The sequence below is a fragment of the Falco biarmicus genome, unplaced genomic scaffold (assembly GCF_023638135.1).
Source record: "Falco biarmicus isolate bFalBia1 unplaced genomic scaffold, bFalBia1.pri scaffold_36, whole genome shotgun sequence".
Taxonomy (NCBI): domain Eukaryota; kingdom Metazoa; phylum Chordata; class Aves; order Falconiformes; family Falconidae; genus Falco; species Falco biarmicus.
Window position 1 is genome coordinate 900,305 of NW_026611914.1, and position 17,824 is coordinate 918,128.

A 17,824-nucleotide genomic window follows, 5' to 3' on the forward strand; every position below is an offset into this window, starting at 1 on the left:
AAGGGTGAGCAACCCGATGGTCGTTGGGCAGCCTGCACGTGGCAGGCCAGTCCGACACCTTTCCACGTGCTCGCCCACACTGAGTTCTCCATTGGAAAAGAAGTTTTATTCTGAGCTTCTGAGTTCTTGCCCTACAGAAAGGCTGGCAGCGTTACTGCGCAGTCTCAGTGTTTGCTGTGCAGCTTCTGCGGAGCAGAGCAAGGGCTCCTGTTCACGGCGGAAGATTTGGAGGAGGGGTTTGGAAAAGTGGCTTCCTTTTGGAGCAGGAGACAGGTCTGCTTCCTTTGGGAGCCAAGAGCAAAGTGCCTTGGAAACCTTCTAGCAGCTCTGTGTCACTTTACAGAGGCTGAGGATGCCCGGTGCAGCTGTCTCCGGTGGAGCGACCAGCACTCGGGGGATGCAGGCTGCTCCTGCCCACGCCTTCCCCAGGTGAGTGCGTTTCCTCTGCAGCCCTCGACTGACCGAGCGGGCGGATTCCCAGCTCCTGATCAGGAGTGCGCCTTGCCGGGGCTTGGCGTTGCACGTTGAGTCTGGGAGGGGGCCTGACCTGAAGGGGCTGGTTTCTGGTTAACTTACGATGAGTTGGGGTTACACGTGTGTTCTCCTGGAGTGGCCGGACAGCGTCACTGCGTTTCTTATGCCCAGCCTGCCTGTCACTCCCGTCAGAGAGAGCCAGCTGCACACAGGGAGGGCTTTAAGCTACGCCGCCTGGTGTTGGGGGGAGATAGATTGCTAATAAAACCCATGCATGGCTGCATGGCCACGAGGAAGAGGGGTGCCGTGCCTCACACGAGAGTCGTGAGGATTAGTGCTGGGAAGCTGCAGAGGGTAGGGGTCACCCTTCTTCAAGCCCGTGTCATCATTTACTGCCCAGGTTTCGCTTTACGGTGGTCAGCAGAGCAGTGGCCAAGGCTTTGTCCGCCTGGGCCAAGAAGGCTGCAGCAAAGTCCAGGCTCAGACAAGGTGTGGGAACAGGTCTCCGCTGCCCAGCTGAGGCCCTGCCCCGCGCTGGGTGACCACAGCTCCGTCAAAAGGCACTCCCCAGGGGGCTGCTCTGCTGAGTTTCCTCCTTTGCCAGGTGCAGAGGCGCATCGTGGCAAGCTGCTGCAGAGACGGAGGAAGCTTTCCCTTGCTGCACTGCCAAGTCAGGGGCCAGGCACAAGACAGAAAGACTTGGGCAAGAAGACTTCTGAGAGGTGAGACCCTGGTGGGAAGGGATGAAAGGGATCCTGCACCCGTGGAGGAGAGACCTCCCCTCCGGACACTCCGGCTGCAGGGACGCGGCAAGGTCCCTGACACGTGCCGCATGGCTCTTATGTGCTTGTTTCCCCTGTTGTGGGCCCCTCCCTGGGGAAGGTGGCGGATGCTGAGTGCACCCCACGTCCCTGTGGTTCCCTCACGCAAGAGCTGAGGTGCAGACCTCCCCCGTCCATCTGAGGGGGCTCAGGAAAGGCTCCCCGCTGCCAGCAGAAATGGCCCCACCTCGCGCGCTGCTTCTGCCAGCCTGGGGAGCTTTGGTGCCAGGCGAAGGTGGGAGAGCAAACTGCCCCGTGCTCATGCCGACTGCTCCTGGTGCCTCTTTGCAGTGCGCTCCCCCCGTGTCCAGGCAGCTCCCCCAGGATGAAGGAGGCAGGCAGGCAGGAGCCGGCTTCTCCAGCCAAACCCACCTCTACACTCCCATCCTCAGACGACTGCCAGAAAGCGCTGCAGGTGCGTGCCTTGCTGTAGCTGCCGTGCTGCTGGGGACTCGGCAGAAGCCTCTTTGTGCAGAGAGCCAGCCTGAAAGGAGCCCTGGACGTGCGCTCCTTGTCGGCTGTCTGTCACCTCCTTCAGATCTTCCTTGCCCCCTGGGTTGTCACAAAACACTTTCTCCTGGCCCAGGGGCTATGGGAGATGCCCAAGTCCTTTCTCGGCTGTTCACAGTGCAGGGCTTTGGTCGCAGCTGTGTTTGCCAGGAGCCCAGAATGACCCCAGAGCCCCCGATGTGTTAGGGGCAAAGCCCTGCCAACCGACCAGCTGAGGCAAGGGGCGGCAACACGGGTCAGACCCGAAGGACACCCGTTCCAGGCGCTGAGACTAATCCTGCCTTCTGCTGCCTTGCCATCCCCTCCAGGAGGTCTGGCAGCTGCCTGCAGAGTGGGAGCAAGTGAGGCCCAAGTGGCAAGAGCAGCTCGAGCAAGCAAAGGCAGAGTGGGCGGCGTGGGGAGCCTGGTCTGCGGGGAAGGACCGACAGCAACCCCAGGTACGGGCAGCGATTGACACCGCTGAGAGCAGCAGCCACCCTCTCCTTCGGGGCACCCAGGGCGGCAGGTCTCCAGAGCGGGGGAGCAGGACAGACACCCAGCTGCAGGGCAGGGGTTTGCCTGCTCATGCTGGTGAGGGAGAGAGTGGCAGCAGGATGCAAGCGGCAAAATCAGCTGTGATGACGGGCACGCAGTGCTGGGTCTCCCGGCTGCCAGGTCCTGCTGCAGGCTGCTTTCAAGAGGTCCTCTGGGAAACAGCACCTGTGGTTGCCGTCTGCTTTGCTGAGAGCGTCTGCTCCTTGGCAGGCCCTCGGCACTGGAGGCGCTTGGACTCCCCACCCTCCAGCCCAGCCCAGGAGAGAGGCGGTCGAGGAGAGGTGGAGAAAGGCTCCAACCCCTCTCCCAGCCGAGCAGAAGACAGCAGCAACCTCTAGGCCTGGGGGAAACCTGCATGAGGGAGGAAGTAGGCATTTCCTCCTCCCCTTAAGCTTTGAGTGTTGTTCTGTAGAAGGAAGAGAGTTGCCTCATTGCTCCAGGATGGGGTAGGGGAGCCCGGAGGCAGCGGTGCCTGAGCCTGGGACAGGGTTCTCCAGCCTGGAGGCCAAAGCTGTTGGTGGGACTCTTCCCTCCAGCCTCCTGCCTGGTCCCTGCAGGGGGCAGGGGACCCGTGCTGGGGCAGCAAACACTGCTGTAAAGCCTAAAGGTGTCCCCAGGGGCTGCTCCCAGCTCTGCCTGGGAGCTGCTGCCGTCAGATTCACCCACTAGCAAGCAGTTCCTGGTGCAGGAGTGACAGCTGCGTGGAGGAGAACAGGTCTGGGTGTCTAATACCAAGGTCTCCAACATCAGCTGAGCAGCGTTTGTTTTAATGGTTTGGGGTTTTTTTTCTCCCCAGGAGTTTCCATAGTACCCCAAAGCCATTTTCTGTCAGAAAAGGTGCAGGCACGTGCACGAGACACGGGTGTTTCTCTGTGTTGTAACTGGGAGCAAAGGCGGCTTTTCTTTTCGTTCCAGCTGGAAGGGGAGCACAGAGCGTCAGCCCCAGGGAGGCAGCCCTGCTCCCTCGTCCTGGCTGTGGGTGTGAGCCCGTGCACGCTCCACCTCTGGAGGAAAGGCACTGAAGAAGAGCAGCCTGGGAGGGACCTCCCAGAGCCGGCTGGGGAGAGGGCTGGTCACCCCGCGGCCCATGGCGACTGCCGGGAGCAGCTCGGCGTGGCCAGTGGCCTCTGGGCACGGGCCTGCGGGCCTCCCCTGCGTTGCTGTAGGCGGGCACCGGAGCGTCCCCAGGCCTGGGCGCCCTGTGTGGGAGCCATGGCTGGGGACAAGGCCCCGGGCGGTGGCAGCCAGAGCTGCTGCACGCACACAGGACTGAGCTCTGCAGAGGCTGCTGGCACCGGGGGGATGTGGGAGGTGCGGGCTCGGGCCTGCTGGGGCCTCTGTGAGGGGCAAGCAGGGGCTGCCCCACGCCGGGCACAGCCGGGCACAGCCAGTCCCCGCCAGGCTCCACAGCATCCACAGCCAGGGCTTTGTGATGCAGGCGGCGCAGCGTGCCCAGAGGTCATTGTGATGCGGGTCCCCACGGTGACCCCGCGGGTATTTAAGGAGCCAGAGCCCTGGGGTGCCCACTCCCAGGAGAGCCACTCCCTCAGGAGGCAGCATCTCCCCTGGGTGCCCATGGCCGGTCGTCGGCAGGCGCCGCCGAAGATGCCCACGCATGAGGAGGCAAACGCCCACCCCCAGCCCAACAGCAGGCTGCATCACGAGGTACTGCAGTCAGGCACAGTGTCCAGGGCATGTGTGACAGGGAGATGGCTTGTACTGTCCGTGTCATCCCGCTGACAGCCCCTCCATCCCCTGCCTGTGCTCTTCTTCTCCCCGTGTAAGTGGCCTCCCAGCACAGAGGTGACGCACAGCCCTCCTCTGGCTGTGGACCATAAACCTAACCAACCCGACACGTGGCACTGCATATTCTACCACTAAATCATGTCCCTAAGTGCCTGTGTTTCCCCCAGTACCCAATAACGGGTGCTTAGATCTCCTTTTGCCCTTAATGTTTTTACAGGATGTGTCAGGTGTCTTGTCTGAGCAGGACGATTGGGAAGACAAATATGATAAAGAGCTGTGCCAAGAAGAGGAAACCCTCATCTACAGCATCTGGGCCAACCCCTCATTCCTGGAGTTCTACCAGGACACCCACGCTGGTCTCCAGGATGGGCCCTGCTGGCTGAGCAGTGTAGGCAGAGGGACATCAGGAGACAAAGCCAGAAACCTGCAGGGAGTGTCCCCTGTCCCAGAGGAACACATGGATGATAAGCCAGCAGCTGCTGCCCTGACCGGAGCTCCTGTGGAAGAGTGGTACTGCGCATCTCTAGCTACCGTAGGAAAAGAGGCGAGGAAGACACCAGCTTCTCCTCTCCTCAGTGAGCAGCCCACAGCTGTGGCAGAGAGCCAGGCTGCTGCCCCACACAGCCCCATAGCCTACAACATGGCTCTGCAGGACACAGACGACTGCAAAATGAGAGAGGTCCTGCACGAGGCATTGCCTGCGATACAGGAGCTCAGTCAGCAGCTGGCAGAACATGGGGACCCGGCACAAAGTGTGGGTGTGGTAATGGCAGCAGCACCACCTGCAGCACCTCAGGACAGTGAGCCTCCCTTGTCTGGGGAGCCTCAGAGAGAGCCCAGCACAGCCACTGAGTCTCCAGCAGCACACAAGGATGAAGTGGCTCCTTCATTGCCTCAACCCCCCGCCCCAGATGATGCTGCCCTACCCCACCTTGAGCCAGCAGGGGACAACAAAAGAGATTACATGGATTCTACCTTGTCTGCAGAGTCTTGGCACCAGGTGAGCCCAGGGTGCATTGCTGGCAGCGACCATCACGAGGTACTGTAGGCACGTATAGTGTCCAGGATGTGTGCAGCTGGGAGATGGCTGGTGCTGTCCATGTCATCCCACTGACATCCCCTCCATCCCCTGCCTGTGCTCTTCTTCTCCCCGCGTAAGTGGCCTCCCAGCACAGAGGTGACGCACAGCCCTCCTCTGGCTGCAGAGACCATAATCCTAACCAACCCGACACATAGCACTGCATATTCTACCACTAATCCATATCCCTAAGCGCCTGTGTTTCCCCCGGCACCCAGTTACAGATGCTTAGGTCTCCTTTTGCCCTTAATGTTTTTATAGGGCGCGCCAAGGTTCTTGTCTGAGGAGGAAAACTGGGAACGTGATGATATAGAGCTGTGCCGAGCGGGAATCATCATCTACAGCATCTGGGTCAACCCGTCATTCCTGGAGTTCTGCCAGGAGCCCCGTGGTGGTTTTCAGGAGAGGCAGCCAGATAACACGTGGCCCTGCTCCGAGCCCAGGGATGAGCCCGAGGATGAGCCAGGTACATCCTTGCGTGTAGCGCTGGCCCGGCAAGGGAAGGCTTAGCCCAGGTGTCCCAGCAATGTGCACCCAGGCCAAAGCAGGACTGCGTGCATGGGGGCTGGCCGTTCCCTGGCCACCACTCCCTGGGGAAAGCTCTCGGTGGCGGGGAGCAGGCAGGATCTTGCCCGGTACCTGCCCAGCCCCCTGCCTACACATCTCTTCCTTCCACAGGCATGGCTGCCCTCCCGCATGCCCCAGCTCGACGGCGACGGCCCTCCCTCTTCCGCAGGGCGCTCAGGGCTCTGCGCAAGGCTTTCTGCTGTACTTGCATCAGGCCACAGCGAGAGCAGCAGCGCCGTGCTGGCAGAAGGGTCCCCAGAGATGGCAGCTGGCCCTGATCCTGTGCGGTACCCAGAGGGTGTGGCACAGGGAGGCACGCGAGGCATGGGTGCATGGACGGCGCCCAACACCTTCAGCTGCCACGAGGACATTGTGCTGCCAGACTCCTCTCCACCCTGGACACTTTCTGAGGTCAATAAAAGCTGAGCACACTCCCCCAGTGGTTGTCTGTGCCTGGTCCATCCTGGGAGAAAGACGTGTGCAGGCAAGTTCTGAGTGGGGAAGTTCTGGCCGCAAGAGGAGACAACTTGGTGGAGTGTGCATGTGTGATGCACTGTGAGCGTGCAAGTACTCTGCTGTATGTAATGTGTACCCTCGAGTAACTTGGTGAGCACTCCCCCGTGCTCCCAGCGCTGTCATAAAGAATGCCCGCCTTCTGAAACTTCACATCAGGTCTGAGAGGGTTTTTCACCGTGACCGCCTTTACGGGATCATTTTCTGGTGACCCAGGTGAGACTCTGCTGTTGAGCGTCGGTGGAGCTGCGGATCGCAGCAATTCCAGCCGGCACTGAGGGACTCTTGGGGAAGACCTCTGATTCCCGGACCAACGACTCCAAAGCAACGTTCCCCCGGTAAGATGTCAGGCATTCCTGGTGGTCTGGGATACCTGCCCCTAAGCAGAGGCAAAAGCCCTGCTGGGTTGGGTTATTGAGGGCTCTCCTGCAAACAATGTGTCTGGTGAAATTTCTGCCTGGCATACTCAAGTATATTAATGGTGTGTGTGTGTGTGTGTGTGTGTCTAGTAGAGTGCGCTCGGAACATCTGAAAATACTTCTATACATGTGTATGATAAAATGTTCAGGACACTAAAAGGAAACGGGCCCTGGTCAGTGTACACGGCCGTGGTATTTTACAGCAGTCTCCCCTGGGATGTGTTTTGGGACACTGGGAAGAATCAAGGGGTAGTTCTGAGGGAAATGTAACTAAAAGCACCCTAGTGCAATAGTGTACTCAGGGGTGGTCTCTGTATAAACTGGGCGACGGGGGAAAATGGCAGTTTGCATTATTGTATGATGTTACCGCTGATGTTGTTTTGAAGGCAGGAAAGGAAAAGGGACAGAGTTTGATACGCTGATCTTTTTCCACTGTAAAGACCCGTTCTGAATGGCAAAACCAGGAAGGTATAATTTACCTTCCTGAGATCCTTTTCTCTTGGCTTTGGGAAAGGATAAGAAGAGGTTGTTGAAAAGGGTCTGCTCTGCTTGTAGTATCAGACAGAGGTGTTTAAAATTGTAACGACTACAAGAAAGAAGGAGGTTTAGAGACAATGGTTTAGAGTTAATGGTTGAAGCCCAGCAGAGACGGGGAGAGAGTTCTGACGCTGATACTAGTGATAAGAGCAGGGTAAGAGAAAGTGGTGGCAGGCGAGCTGACGAGGCTGGTGGCAGGGAAAGTGGCTGTGAAGAGGGAGAAGGTTTTAGCCCAGCCGCAGGGTGGGAGCGGGCCAGACCAGGGGAAGTGATACAGACTCCCCTGTGCCAGGCTGTGGGAAACGAAGGACCCATTATGGTGAGGGTCCCATTTTCAGTAACGGAGTTGAAGAATTGCAAAGCAACCGCAGGAAATTACCGAGACGACCCTGAGAAGGCGGCTGGTGTTTTTGAAATAATGGTGGTTAAAACACAGGATGATCCAGAGTGTAAGGATATAGCGGCAGTACTGCAGGTTTTATTTGATAGTAGTGAGAAGGAGATGATTTGTCAAGCCGCTAGAATACATGTGGAAGCTGAGGTTAAAACAGGAACTGTGGAGCATCATTTCCCCTCTGTTGGTCCAAACTGGGACCTGCATGTTAACGGACCCAGGCAGCTTTGGACTCGGTATCAGAAAGGGATTCTATTTGGCATTCAAAATGCTGTGGCTAAGGCAATAACCATGTCTGAACGGTACGAGGCTAGGCACGATAGCCAAGAGTCCCCCACAGATCTGCAGAACAGAATGAAGGAGGTAGCCTGCAACTCTACAAGTATTGACCCTGAATCTTAAGAGGGATGAGATCAATCAGCCCCTCTATTGGTGGGCCAATCCTGCGATGGTATTGGAAGAAAATTACAAAAGCTACAAGGAAGTGATTGCTCGAGATAGGGGAAAGCTGTTGGGTGTTGCTTGGATTGCATATTGACATAGAGAGAGTCAAAAGGAAAGAGTAAATTGTCGCTTGTTGGCGGTATCAGAGTAAAATGGTAGGGTGAGGGGAAGGTCCTGAGGACAGGGCAGAGCCCCCAGAGGGGGACTGCGGCCCAGCCCTCGGTTGGCTGATAATCAGTGTGCACAGTGCAAAAGGGATGGGTGTTCGGAAGAAGACCGTCTGCTTAAGGATTGGAGCCCCTCTGCCCCCTTGCTCCCAGTAAGCGAGGAATGAGGGGGAGCGGAGGAGTCTCTCCCCAGAGCAGCCTCTGGTTAAAGTGGAGCTGGGAAGTGAAGAAGTTGAGCTTTGGGTAGATCCTGGGGCTACTTCCTCTGTTCAGAAGACTTTAGAGGGGAACTAAGCAGTAAGGATATAAGCATTGCTGGTATGGCAGGGACCCATGAAACTTGGCCATTTTTGAAACTCTTAGCAATGAAGCTGGGAAAACAGTGGGTTCCTCATCAGTTTTTATATTAGCCAAATCTTCCAAAAGCATTGTTTGGGGAGAGATCTACTCCAAAAAATTGGAAGCAGAAATCTGATTTTAAAACGAGGAAATAGAAATCTGAATTCCAGAAACTGTTTGTGTCGAGAGGCAGCAGCTTTGTTATTACAGGCTATGCTGCCTTGAAAGGAGAAAGATACGCCCGGAGGTCAGAGATGCTGTGATTCCTATTGTACGAGCCGGAGAGGTTCCTGGAAAATCCCACAGGTCAAAACCTGTAAGGATTGACTTAAAGCCTGGATCATCCCCGCTGAGAATGAAACAGTGTCGCCTGAAGCTGGAAGCTAGGAGTGGGTCGGTAGCGATAATTCAGAAATTCTTGAAGTACAGCCTGCTGGTGGGGTGTGCATCGAAATCCAACACCCCTGTGTTGCCAGTGAAAAAGGCCAAGGGTCAAGATTGCCGATCGGTGCAGGATTTAAGAGCAACAAATCACATACCTCAAGGTATTTATCCTGCAGTAGCACATCCATACGGATACTAAACCACCCTTACAGGGGAACAGGGATGGTTTACAGTTTTTGATGTGAAGGATGCCTTTTTCTGTGTTCCCCTGGGCACTGACAGTCAGAAGCCTTTTGCTTTTGAATGCACAAACCCAGAAAGAGGAAGGAAAAGGCAATACACTTGGGCGGTTATACCACAAGGCTTTCAAAATACCCCAACAATCTTTGGGAATCAATTGGCAAAGCAGTTTGACATTTGAAGAACAGAAAATGATCAGGGAAGAGTTCTGCGATCGTAGGATGATATTCTGGTTGCGGCAGGGACTTGGGAGCTGTGTCTTTCCCTGACGATAAGCCTTCTAAATGTCTTGAGAATTAGTGGATATGGAATTATCGAGGAGTCACTTCCACGTTTGGTGTTTGAAGTGCTGGAAGGCCAGAGACAGTTGGGATCCCAACAGAAGGAGGCTATTTGCTGCCTCGTGGAACCTCAGACTCTCAAGGAACTACAAGGATTTCTCGGGGTGGTCGGATGGTGTCAGCTTTGGGGAGGCAATTGTGTTTTATTTGTGAAAGCTCAGTACGAGCTACTGAAAACCTCCTGCCATGGGTCTATCGGCGGGACAGAGGAGGGTAAAGCCACTTTCAAGCATCTGAAAAAAAGTGAGCTCTGGTGGAGGCCCCCACGTGGGGATTACCTGATGTGACAAAGACCTGTGCACTTCTTAAGCGTGAGGGAAAAGGTATTGCCTTTGGAGTTCTGGCACATTGTTTAGGGCCTCAGGGGCGGGCTGTAGCTTACTCCTGCAAAGAGCTGGATGAGGTGAGCTCAGGATGGCCTGGATGCCCTAAAGCAGGAGCAGCACCTGTGCTACTGATGCAGGAGGCCCCTAAGTTCCCCATGGGGCAGAAGGTGACCGTCCATGTACCACCCGTGGTTGTCACGGCACTAGAAGAAAAAGGAGGACATTGGTTGGCCCCTAGCATAATGTTAAACTATCAAGTGTCATGTGGGGAGGGGGTCCTCCCATTTTGGGGTGGGGGGTCTGTTTCTGGGGCTCCGTTTCCTTGACAGTGCAGATCTGAGGGCTGCCCTGCTGCTAAGGACTTCCATCGAGGGGGAGCTTCTGCGTGATAACTGAGAATGACCTGCTGGAGGGTCCCCTTGGGGGGATCCTGATGTCCCAGGAGTGCTCTGTGGGGGGTCCTTCTGCTTCCAAGATGTCCCCAATGTCACTAGGGTGTCCCTGGGAGGGTCCTAATGTCCCCGGGAGTGTCCCTGGTGTCCCAGGGATGTCTCCAGAGATGTCCTAGTGTTCTCAGGTGTCCCTATAGGCATTCAGGTGACCCAGTGTGTCCTGTGGGGGTCCTGGTGTCCCAGGGGGAGTTCCTAATGCCCCTGCAGTTTCCCTGGATGCAGGTCGTGTTTTCCAGGGGGGTCCTGAATGTCGCTGGGGTGGTCCTGGTATCCCCAGGCCATTCTAGATGTCCCAGTGGTGTGTCAGTGGGTCCTTGTGTATCACAATGTGTCCCTGGTGGGGGTCATTAATGTCACAGCGGTGTCCCTGGAGGCATCCTGATGTCCCCAGTCCATTCTAGATGTCCCAGTGGTGTCTGTCAGGGGGTGCATGTGACCTAATATGTCCTTCTGGGAGTCCTTAACGCTCTAGTGGTTAAGGTTCTAGGGATGTCCCTGATGTCCTAATGGTGTCTTGGGCGGGGTGGTGGTGGTGGTGTCCTGGTGTCCCAGTGTGTCCCTGGGGCGTTGTGGGGTGTCCCTGGGGGTGGTCCTGGTGTCCCCAGGGAGGTGAGTGGGTAGGCTGTTATGTCCCGGGGCGGGGTTCCTGGGGAATTCCTAATGTCACGGGGGTGTCCCTGGAGGGGTCCTGATGTCCTAAAGGCTATTCTAATGATGTCCCAGTGGTGTCTCCCAGGATGTCCTTGTGTTGCAAGGTGTCCCTGTGGGGGTCCTTAATGTCCTTGTGGTGTCACTGGGGCAGTCGTGGTGTCCCTGATGTCCCAGGGATGTCCCCAGGTTTGTCCTTGTGTTCCCAGTATGTCCCTTGTGCGTTTCTGGTCCTGTGGGGGTCCTGGTGTCCTGGGAGAAGTCCTTAATGCCCCTACATTGTCCCTGGGGTAGGGCTGTGTTAAAGGGGGGTCCTTAATGTCCCAATGCTGTCCCTGGAGGGGTCCTGGTGTCCCCGGGGAAGGTGAGGGGGTGGTCCCTGATGTCCCAGGGGGCATCCCTGGGAAATTCCTAAATGTCACAGTGGTGTCCCTGGAGGGGTCCAGATATTACCAGGCCATTCTATATATCGCCGTGGTGTCTCCCCATGTGTTCTTGTGTCCCAGTGTGTCTCGGTGGGTGTCTTTAATGTCCCAGTGACATCCCTTTGGGAGTCCTGGTGTCCCCCCGGAAGTCCCTAACATCATAATATTGTCCCTGCCTGTGTCCTGGTGTCCCCAGTGTGTCCCTGGAGAGTTCCTGTTTCCCTGGGGATGTCCTCAGTGAGCACAGCCTCTCCTGCCTGATCTCTGCCTGCCCTCACCCTCGCTGCACTCTGCGACTGAGACCTGCAGCCGCTGAAAAGCTCACCCTCACCCAGCCCGACGGCCAAGGCCGAGAAAGGTGGAGCGCTGCTGCTCCTCCCGCGGAGGATTCACAGCAGGCCTCTCTCAGGGAGTCCCTCAGCAGCTCTCCTGCTCTTGCTTCGTGGTCAACCAGGGGCGAAAGCGTGCCCAGATCTAGTTTGAGAAAGCTTTTGGCACGTGATAGAGTTTCGCTCTTCCCTGTGGTCAGCCTTTGTGCCGTTTTCCTGGGCAGGGGGTCCTGGTCACAGGACTCGGGACCTTTGCTACGGTCCAAGAGCGATTCCAAGGTGAGGAAGAGGTGTACGTGGTTTGAAGACCTGTCTCCCAGCTAGACATTGGTGAGTTATCTCTGCGGGAGCTTGTGTTCCCCACAGAGGTTATTCCTGGTGAGAAGACAACGGCCGCCCTCCACTTTCCCGCACCCTGTTTGGGACTGGGGTGCATGCTCTCTGCCCTTCAGAAAGGGCGCAGAGAAATGAGGACTTCAGAATTTCTCTGGAGAGAATTCCCTCCAAAGTTAGGCGGACAGCTTGAGCTCCTCCCAAACTAACCACTCCCCAAGAGCCGTTTCCGTAAACGACCTTTTCTCTGGCATTTTGTTTCTAATTTTACATAGAAATTCAGCCCGCTCTGCCAGTGACGATGTTCCTCCTGCTTGCAGAGGATGTCAAGAACGAGCCGCTGAACCACAGGTGGCTGTCACGAGCCACTTCCTTCCCATGGCACGTGGTGCAGAGCTGTGTGCAAGAGACCATACTCTTGCACTCTTTCCAACTGAGGAACAGGCAGCGCCTCGCCTTCACCTTCAAGGACATTGGCGTTCTGTCCTTCACCGACAACGTCCTGTGCATGCGATTCTATTGCGACTGCGTCACAGGGCTGGAGAGCAAGGCCAGCTGGATTGCGCTGCTCAGCACTGCGAGCTGCTCAGGCTTTGAGGGTGATGCAGTGACTTTGGGAAGCCTCTTGAAGGGTGAGCAACCCGATGGTCGTTGGGCAGCCTGCACGTGGCAGGCCAGTCCGACACCTTTCCACGTGCTCGCCCACACTGAGTTCTCCATTGGAAAAGAAGTTTTATTCTGAGCTTCTGAGTTCTTGCCCTACAGAAAGGCTGGCAGCGTTACTGCGCAGTCTCAGTGTTTGCTGTGCAGCTTCTGCGGAGCAGAGCAAGGGCTCCTGTTCACGGCGGAAGATTTGGAGGAGGGGTTTGGAAAAGTGGCTTCCTTTTGGAGCAGGAGACAGGTCTGCTTCCTTTGGGAGCCAAGAGCAAAGTGCCTTGGAAACCTTCTAGCAGCTCTGTGTCACTTTACAGAGGCTGAGGATGCCCGGTGCAGCTGTCTCCGGTGGAGCGACCAGCACTCGGGGGATGCAGGCTGCTCCTGCCCACGCCTTCCCCAGGTGAGTGCGTTTCCTCTGCAGCCCTCGACTGACCGAGCGGGCGGATTCCCAGCTCCTGATCAGGAGTGCGCCTTGCCGGGGCTTGGCGTTGCACGTTGAGTCTGGGAGGGGGCCTGACCTGAAGGGGCTGGTTTCTGGTTAACTTACGATGAGTTGGGGTTACACGTGTGTTCTCCTGGAGTGGCCGGACAGCGTCACTGCGTTTCTTATGCCCAGCCTGCCTGTCACTCCCGTCAGAGAGAGCCAGCTGCACACAGGGAGGGCTTTAAGCTACGCCGCCTGGTGTTGGGGGGAGATAGATTGCTAATAAAACCCATGCATGGCTGCATGGCCACGAGGAAGAGGGGTGCCGTGCCTCACACGAGAGTCGTGAGGATTAGTGCTGGGAAGCTGCAGAGGGTAGGGGTCACCCTTCTTCAAGCCCGTGTCATCATTTACTGCCCAGGTTTCGCTTTACGGTGGTCAGCAGAGCAGTGGCCAAGGCTTTGTCCGCCTGGGCCAAGAAGGCTGCAGCAAAGTCCAGGCTCAGACAAGGTGTGGGAACAGGTCTCCGCTGCCCAGCTGAGGCCCTGCCCCGCGCTGGGTGACCACAGCTCCGTCAAAAGGCACTCCCCAGGGGGCTGCTCTGCTGAGTTTCCTCCTTTGCCAGGTGCAGAGGCGCATCGTGGCAAGCTGCTGCAGAGACGGAGGAAGCTTTCCCTTGCTGCACTGCCAAGTCAGGGGCCAGGCACAAGACAGAAAGACTTGGGCAAGAAGACTTCTGAGAGGTGAGACCCTGGTGGGAAGGGATGAAAGGGATCCTGCACCCGTGGAGGAGAGACCTCCCCTCCGGACACTCCGGCTGCAGGGACGCGGCAAGGTCCCTGACACGTGCCGCATGGCTCTTATGTGCTTGTTTCCCCTGTTGTGGGCCCCTCCCTGGGGAAGGTGGCGGATGCTGAGTGCACCCCACGTCCCTGTGGTTCCCTCACGCAAGAGCTGAGGTGCAGACCTCCCCCGTCCATCTGAGGGGGCTCAGGAAAGGCTCCCCGCTGCCAGCAGAAATGGCCCCACCTCGCGCGCTGCTTCTGCCAGCCTGGGGAGCTTTGGTGCCAGGCGAAGGTGGGAGAGCAAACTGCCCCGTGCTCATGCCGACTGCTCCTGGTGCCTCTTTGCAGTGCGCTCCCCCCGTGTCCAGGCAGCTCCCCCAGGATGAAGGAGGCAGGCAGGCAGGAGCCGGCTTCTCCAGCCAAACCCACCTCTACACTCCCATCCTCAGACGACTGCCAGAAAGCGCTGCAGGTGCGTGCCTTGCTGTAGCTGCCGTGCTGCTGGGGACTCGGCAGAAGCCTCTTTGTGCAGAGAGCCAGCCTGAAAGGAGCCCTGGACGTGCGCTCCTTGTCGGCTGTCTGTCACCTCCTTCAGATCTTCCTTGCCCCCTGGGTTGTCACAAAACACTTTCTCCTGGCCCAGGGGCTATGGGAGATGCCCAAGTCCTTTCTCGGCTGTTCACAGTGCAGGGCTTTGGTCGCAGCTGTGTTTGCCAGGAGCCCAGAATGACCCCAGAGCCCCCGATGTGTTAGGGGCAAAGCCCTGCCAACCGACCAGCTGAGGCAAGGGGCGGCAACACGGGTCAGACCCGAAGGACACCCGTTCCAGGCGCTGAGACTAATCCTGCCTTCTGCTGCCTTGCCATCCCCTCCAGGAGGTCTGGCAGCTGCCTGCAGAGTGGGAGCAAGTGAGGCCCAAGTGGCAAGAGCAGCTCGAGCAAGCAAAGGCAGAGTGGGCGGCGTGGGGAGCCTGGTCTGCGGGGAAGGACCGACAGCAACCCCAGGTACGGGCAGCGATTGACACCGCTGAGAGCAGCAGCCACCCTCTCCTTCGGGGCACCCAGGGCGGCAGGTCTCCAGAGCGGGGGAGCAGGACAGACACCCAGCTGCAGGGCAGGGGTTTGCCTGCTCATGCTGGTGAGGGAGAGAGTGGCAGCAGGATGCAAGCGGCAAAATCAGCTGTGATGACGGGCACGCAGTGCTGGGTCTCCCGGCTGCCAGGTCCTGCTGCAGGCTGCTTTCAAGAGGTCCTCTGGGAAACAGCACCTGTGGTTGCCGTCTGCTTTGCTGAGAGCGTCTGCTCCTTGGCAGGCCCTCGGCACTGGAGGCGCTTGGACTCCCCACCCTCCAGCCCAGCCCAGGAGAGAGGCGGTCGAGGAGAGGTGGAGAAAGGCTCCAACCCCTCTCCCAGCCGAGCAGAAGACAGCAGCAACCTCTAGGCCTGGGGGAAACCTGCATGAGGGAGGAAGTAGGCATTTCCTCCTCCCCTTAAGCTTTGAGTGTTGTTCTGTAGAAGGAAGAGAGTTGCCTCATTGCTCCAGGATGGGGTAGGGGAGCCCGGAGGCAGCGGTGCCTGAGCCTGGGACAGGGTTCTCCAGCCTGGAGGCCAAAGCTGTTGGTGGGACTCTTCCCTCCAGCCTCCTGCCTGGTCCCTGCAGGGGGCAGGGGACCCGTGCTGGGGCAGCAAACACTGCTGTAAAGCCTAAAGGTGTCCCCAGGGGCTGCTCCCAGCTCTGCCTGGGAGCTGCTGCCGTCAGATTCACCCACTAGCAAGCAGTTCCTGGTGCAGGAGTGACAGCTGCGTGGAGGAGAACAGGTCTGGGTGTCTAATACCAAGGTCTCCAACATCAGCTGAGCAGCGTTTGTTTTAATGGTTTGGGGTTTTTTTTCTCCCCAGGAGTTTCCATAGTACCCCAAAGCCATTTTCTGTCAGAAAAGGTGCAGGCACGTGCACGAGACACGGGTGTTTCTCTGTGTTGTAACTGGGAGCAAAGGCGGCTTTTCTTTTCGTTCCAGCTGGAAGGGGAGCACAGAGCGTCAGCCCCAGGGAGGCAGCCCTGCTCCCTCGTCCTGGCTGTGGGTGTGAGCCCGTGCACGCTCCACCTCTGGAGGAAAGGCACTGAAGAAGAGCAGCCTGGGAGGGACCTCCCAGAGCCGGCTGGGGAGAGGGCTGGTCACCCCGCGGCCCATGGCGACTGCCGGGAGCAGCTCGGCGTGGCCAGTGGCCTCTGGGCACGGGCCTGCGGGCCTCCCCTGCGTTGCTGTAGGCGGGCACCGGAGCGTCCCCAGGCCTGGGCGCCCTGTGTGGGAGCCATGGCTGGGGACAAGGCCCCGGGCGGTGGCAGCCAGAGCTGCTGCACGCACACAGGACTGAGCTCTGCAGAGGCTGCTGGCACCGGGGGGATGTGGGAGGTGCGGGCTCGGGCCTGCTGGGGCCTCTGTGAGGGGCAAGCAGGGGCTGCCCCACGCCGGGCACAGCCGGGCACAGCCAGTCCCCGCCAGGCTCCACAGCATCCACAGCCAGGGCTTTGTGATGCAGGCGGCGCAGCGTGCCCAGAGGTCATTGTGATGCGGGTCCCCACGGTGACCCCGCGGGTATTTAAGGAGCCAGAGCCCTGGGGTGCCCACTCCCAGGAGAGCCACTCCCTCAGGAGGCAGCATCTCCCCTGGGTGCCCATGGCCGGTCGTCGGCAGGCGCCGCCGAAGATGCCCACGCATGAGGAGGCAAACGCCCACCCCCAGCCCAACAGCAGGCTGCATCACGAGGTACTGCAGTCAGGCACAGTGTCCAGGGCATGTGTGACAGGGAGATGGCTTGTACTGTCCGTGTCATCCCGCTGACAGCCCCTCCATCCCCTGCCTGTGCTCTTCTTCTCCCCGTGTAAGTGGCCTCCCAGCACAGAGGTGACGCACAGCCCTCCTCTGGCTGTGGACCATAAACCTAACCAACCCGACACGTGGCACTGCATATTCTACCACTAAATCATGTCCCTAAGTGCCTGTGTTTCCCCCAGTACCCAATAACGGGTGCTTAGATCTCCTTTTGCCCTTAATGTTTTTACAGGATGTGTCAGGTGTCTTGTCTGAGCAGGACGATTGGGAAGACAAATATGATAAAGAGCTGTGCCAAGAAGAGGAAACCCTCATCTACAGCATCTGGGCCAACCCCTCATTCCTGGAGTTCTACCAGGACACCCACGCTGGTCTCCAGGATGGGCCCTGCTGGCTGAGCAGTGTAGGCAGAGGGACATCAGGAGACAAAGCCAGAAACCTGCAGGGAGTGTCCCCTGTCCCAGAGGAACACATGGATGATAAGCCAGCAGCTGCTGCCCTGACCGGAGCTCCTGTGGAAGAGTGGTACTGCGCATCTCTAGCTACCGTAGGAAAAGAGGCGAGGAAGACACCAGCTTCTCCTCTCCTCAGTGAGCAGCCCACAGCTGTGGCAGAGAGCCAGGCTGCTGCCCCACACAGCCCCATAGCCTACAACATGGCTCTGCAGGACACAGACGACTGCAAAATGAGAGAGGTCCTGCACGAGGCATTGCCTGCGATACAGGAGCTCAGTCAGCAGCTGGCAGAACATGGGGACCCGGCACAAAGTGTGGGTGTGGTAATGGCAGCAGCACCACCTGCAGCACCTCAGGACAGTGAGCCTCCCTTGTCTGGGGAGCCTCAGAGAGAGCCCAGCACAGCCACTGAGTCTCCAGCAGCACACAAGGATGAAGTGGCTCCTTCATTGCCTCAACCCCCCGCCCCAGATGATGCTGCCCTACCCCACCTTGAGCCAGCAGGGGACAACAAAAGAGATTACATGGATTCTACCTTGTCTGCAGAGTCTTGGCACCAGGTGAGCCCAGGGTGCATTGCTGGCAGCGACCATCACGAGGTACTGTAGGCACGTATAGTGTCCAGGATGTGTGCAGCTGGGAGATGGCTG

General features: G+C 58.0%; 1 protein-coding gene across 2 annotated transcripts in view; it reads left to right on the forward strand.

Annotated features, from left to right (window-relative positions):
• Window positions 1-1,927: 1,927 nt before the first annotated feature.
• The window catches only part of LOC130143516 (uncharacterized), a 29,299-nt gene continuing 13,402 nt past the window's right edge, over window positions 1,928-17,824 (forward strand). The window contains exons 1-3 of one of the 2 annotated variants that reach the window (XM_056326195.1): window positions 1,928-2,242; window positions 4,303-5,085; window positions 16,952-17,734. In XM_056326195.1, coding sequence (XP_056182170.1) covers window positions 4,543-5,085; window positions 16,952-17,734 — 1,326 coding nt within the window. In that variant the 5' untranslated portion in view covers window positions 1,928-2,242; window positions 4,303-4,542. Of the gene's footprint in view, window positions 2,243-3,964; window positions 5,086-16,951; window positions 17,735-17,824 lie in introns of those variants that run through there. The other variant, XM_056326194.1, reaches the window with a different exon arrangement.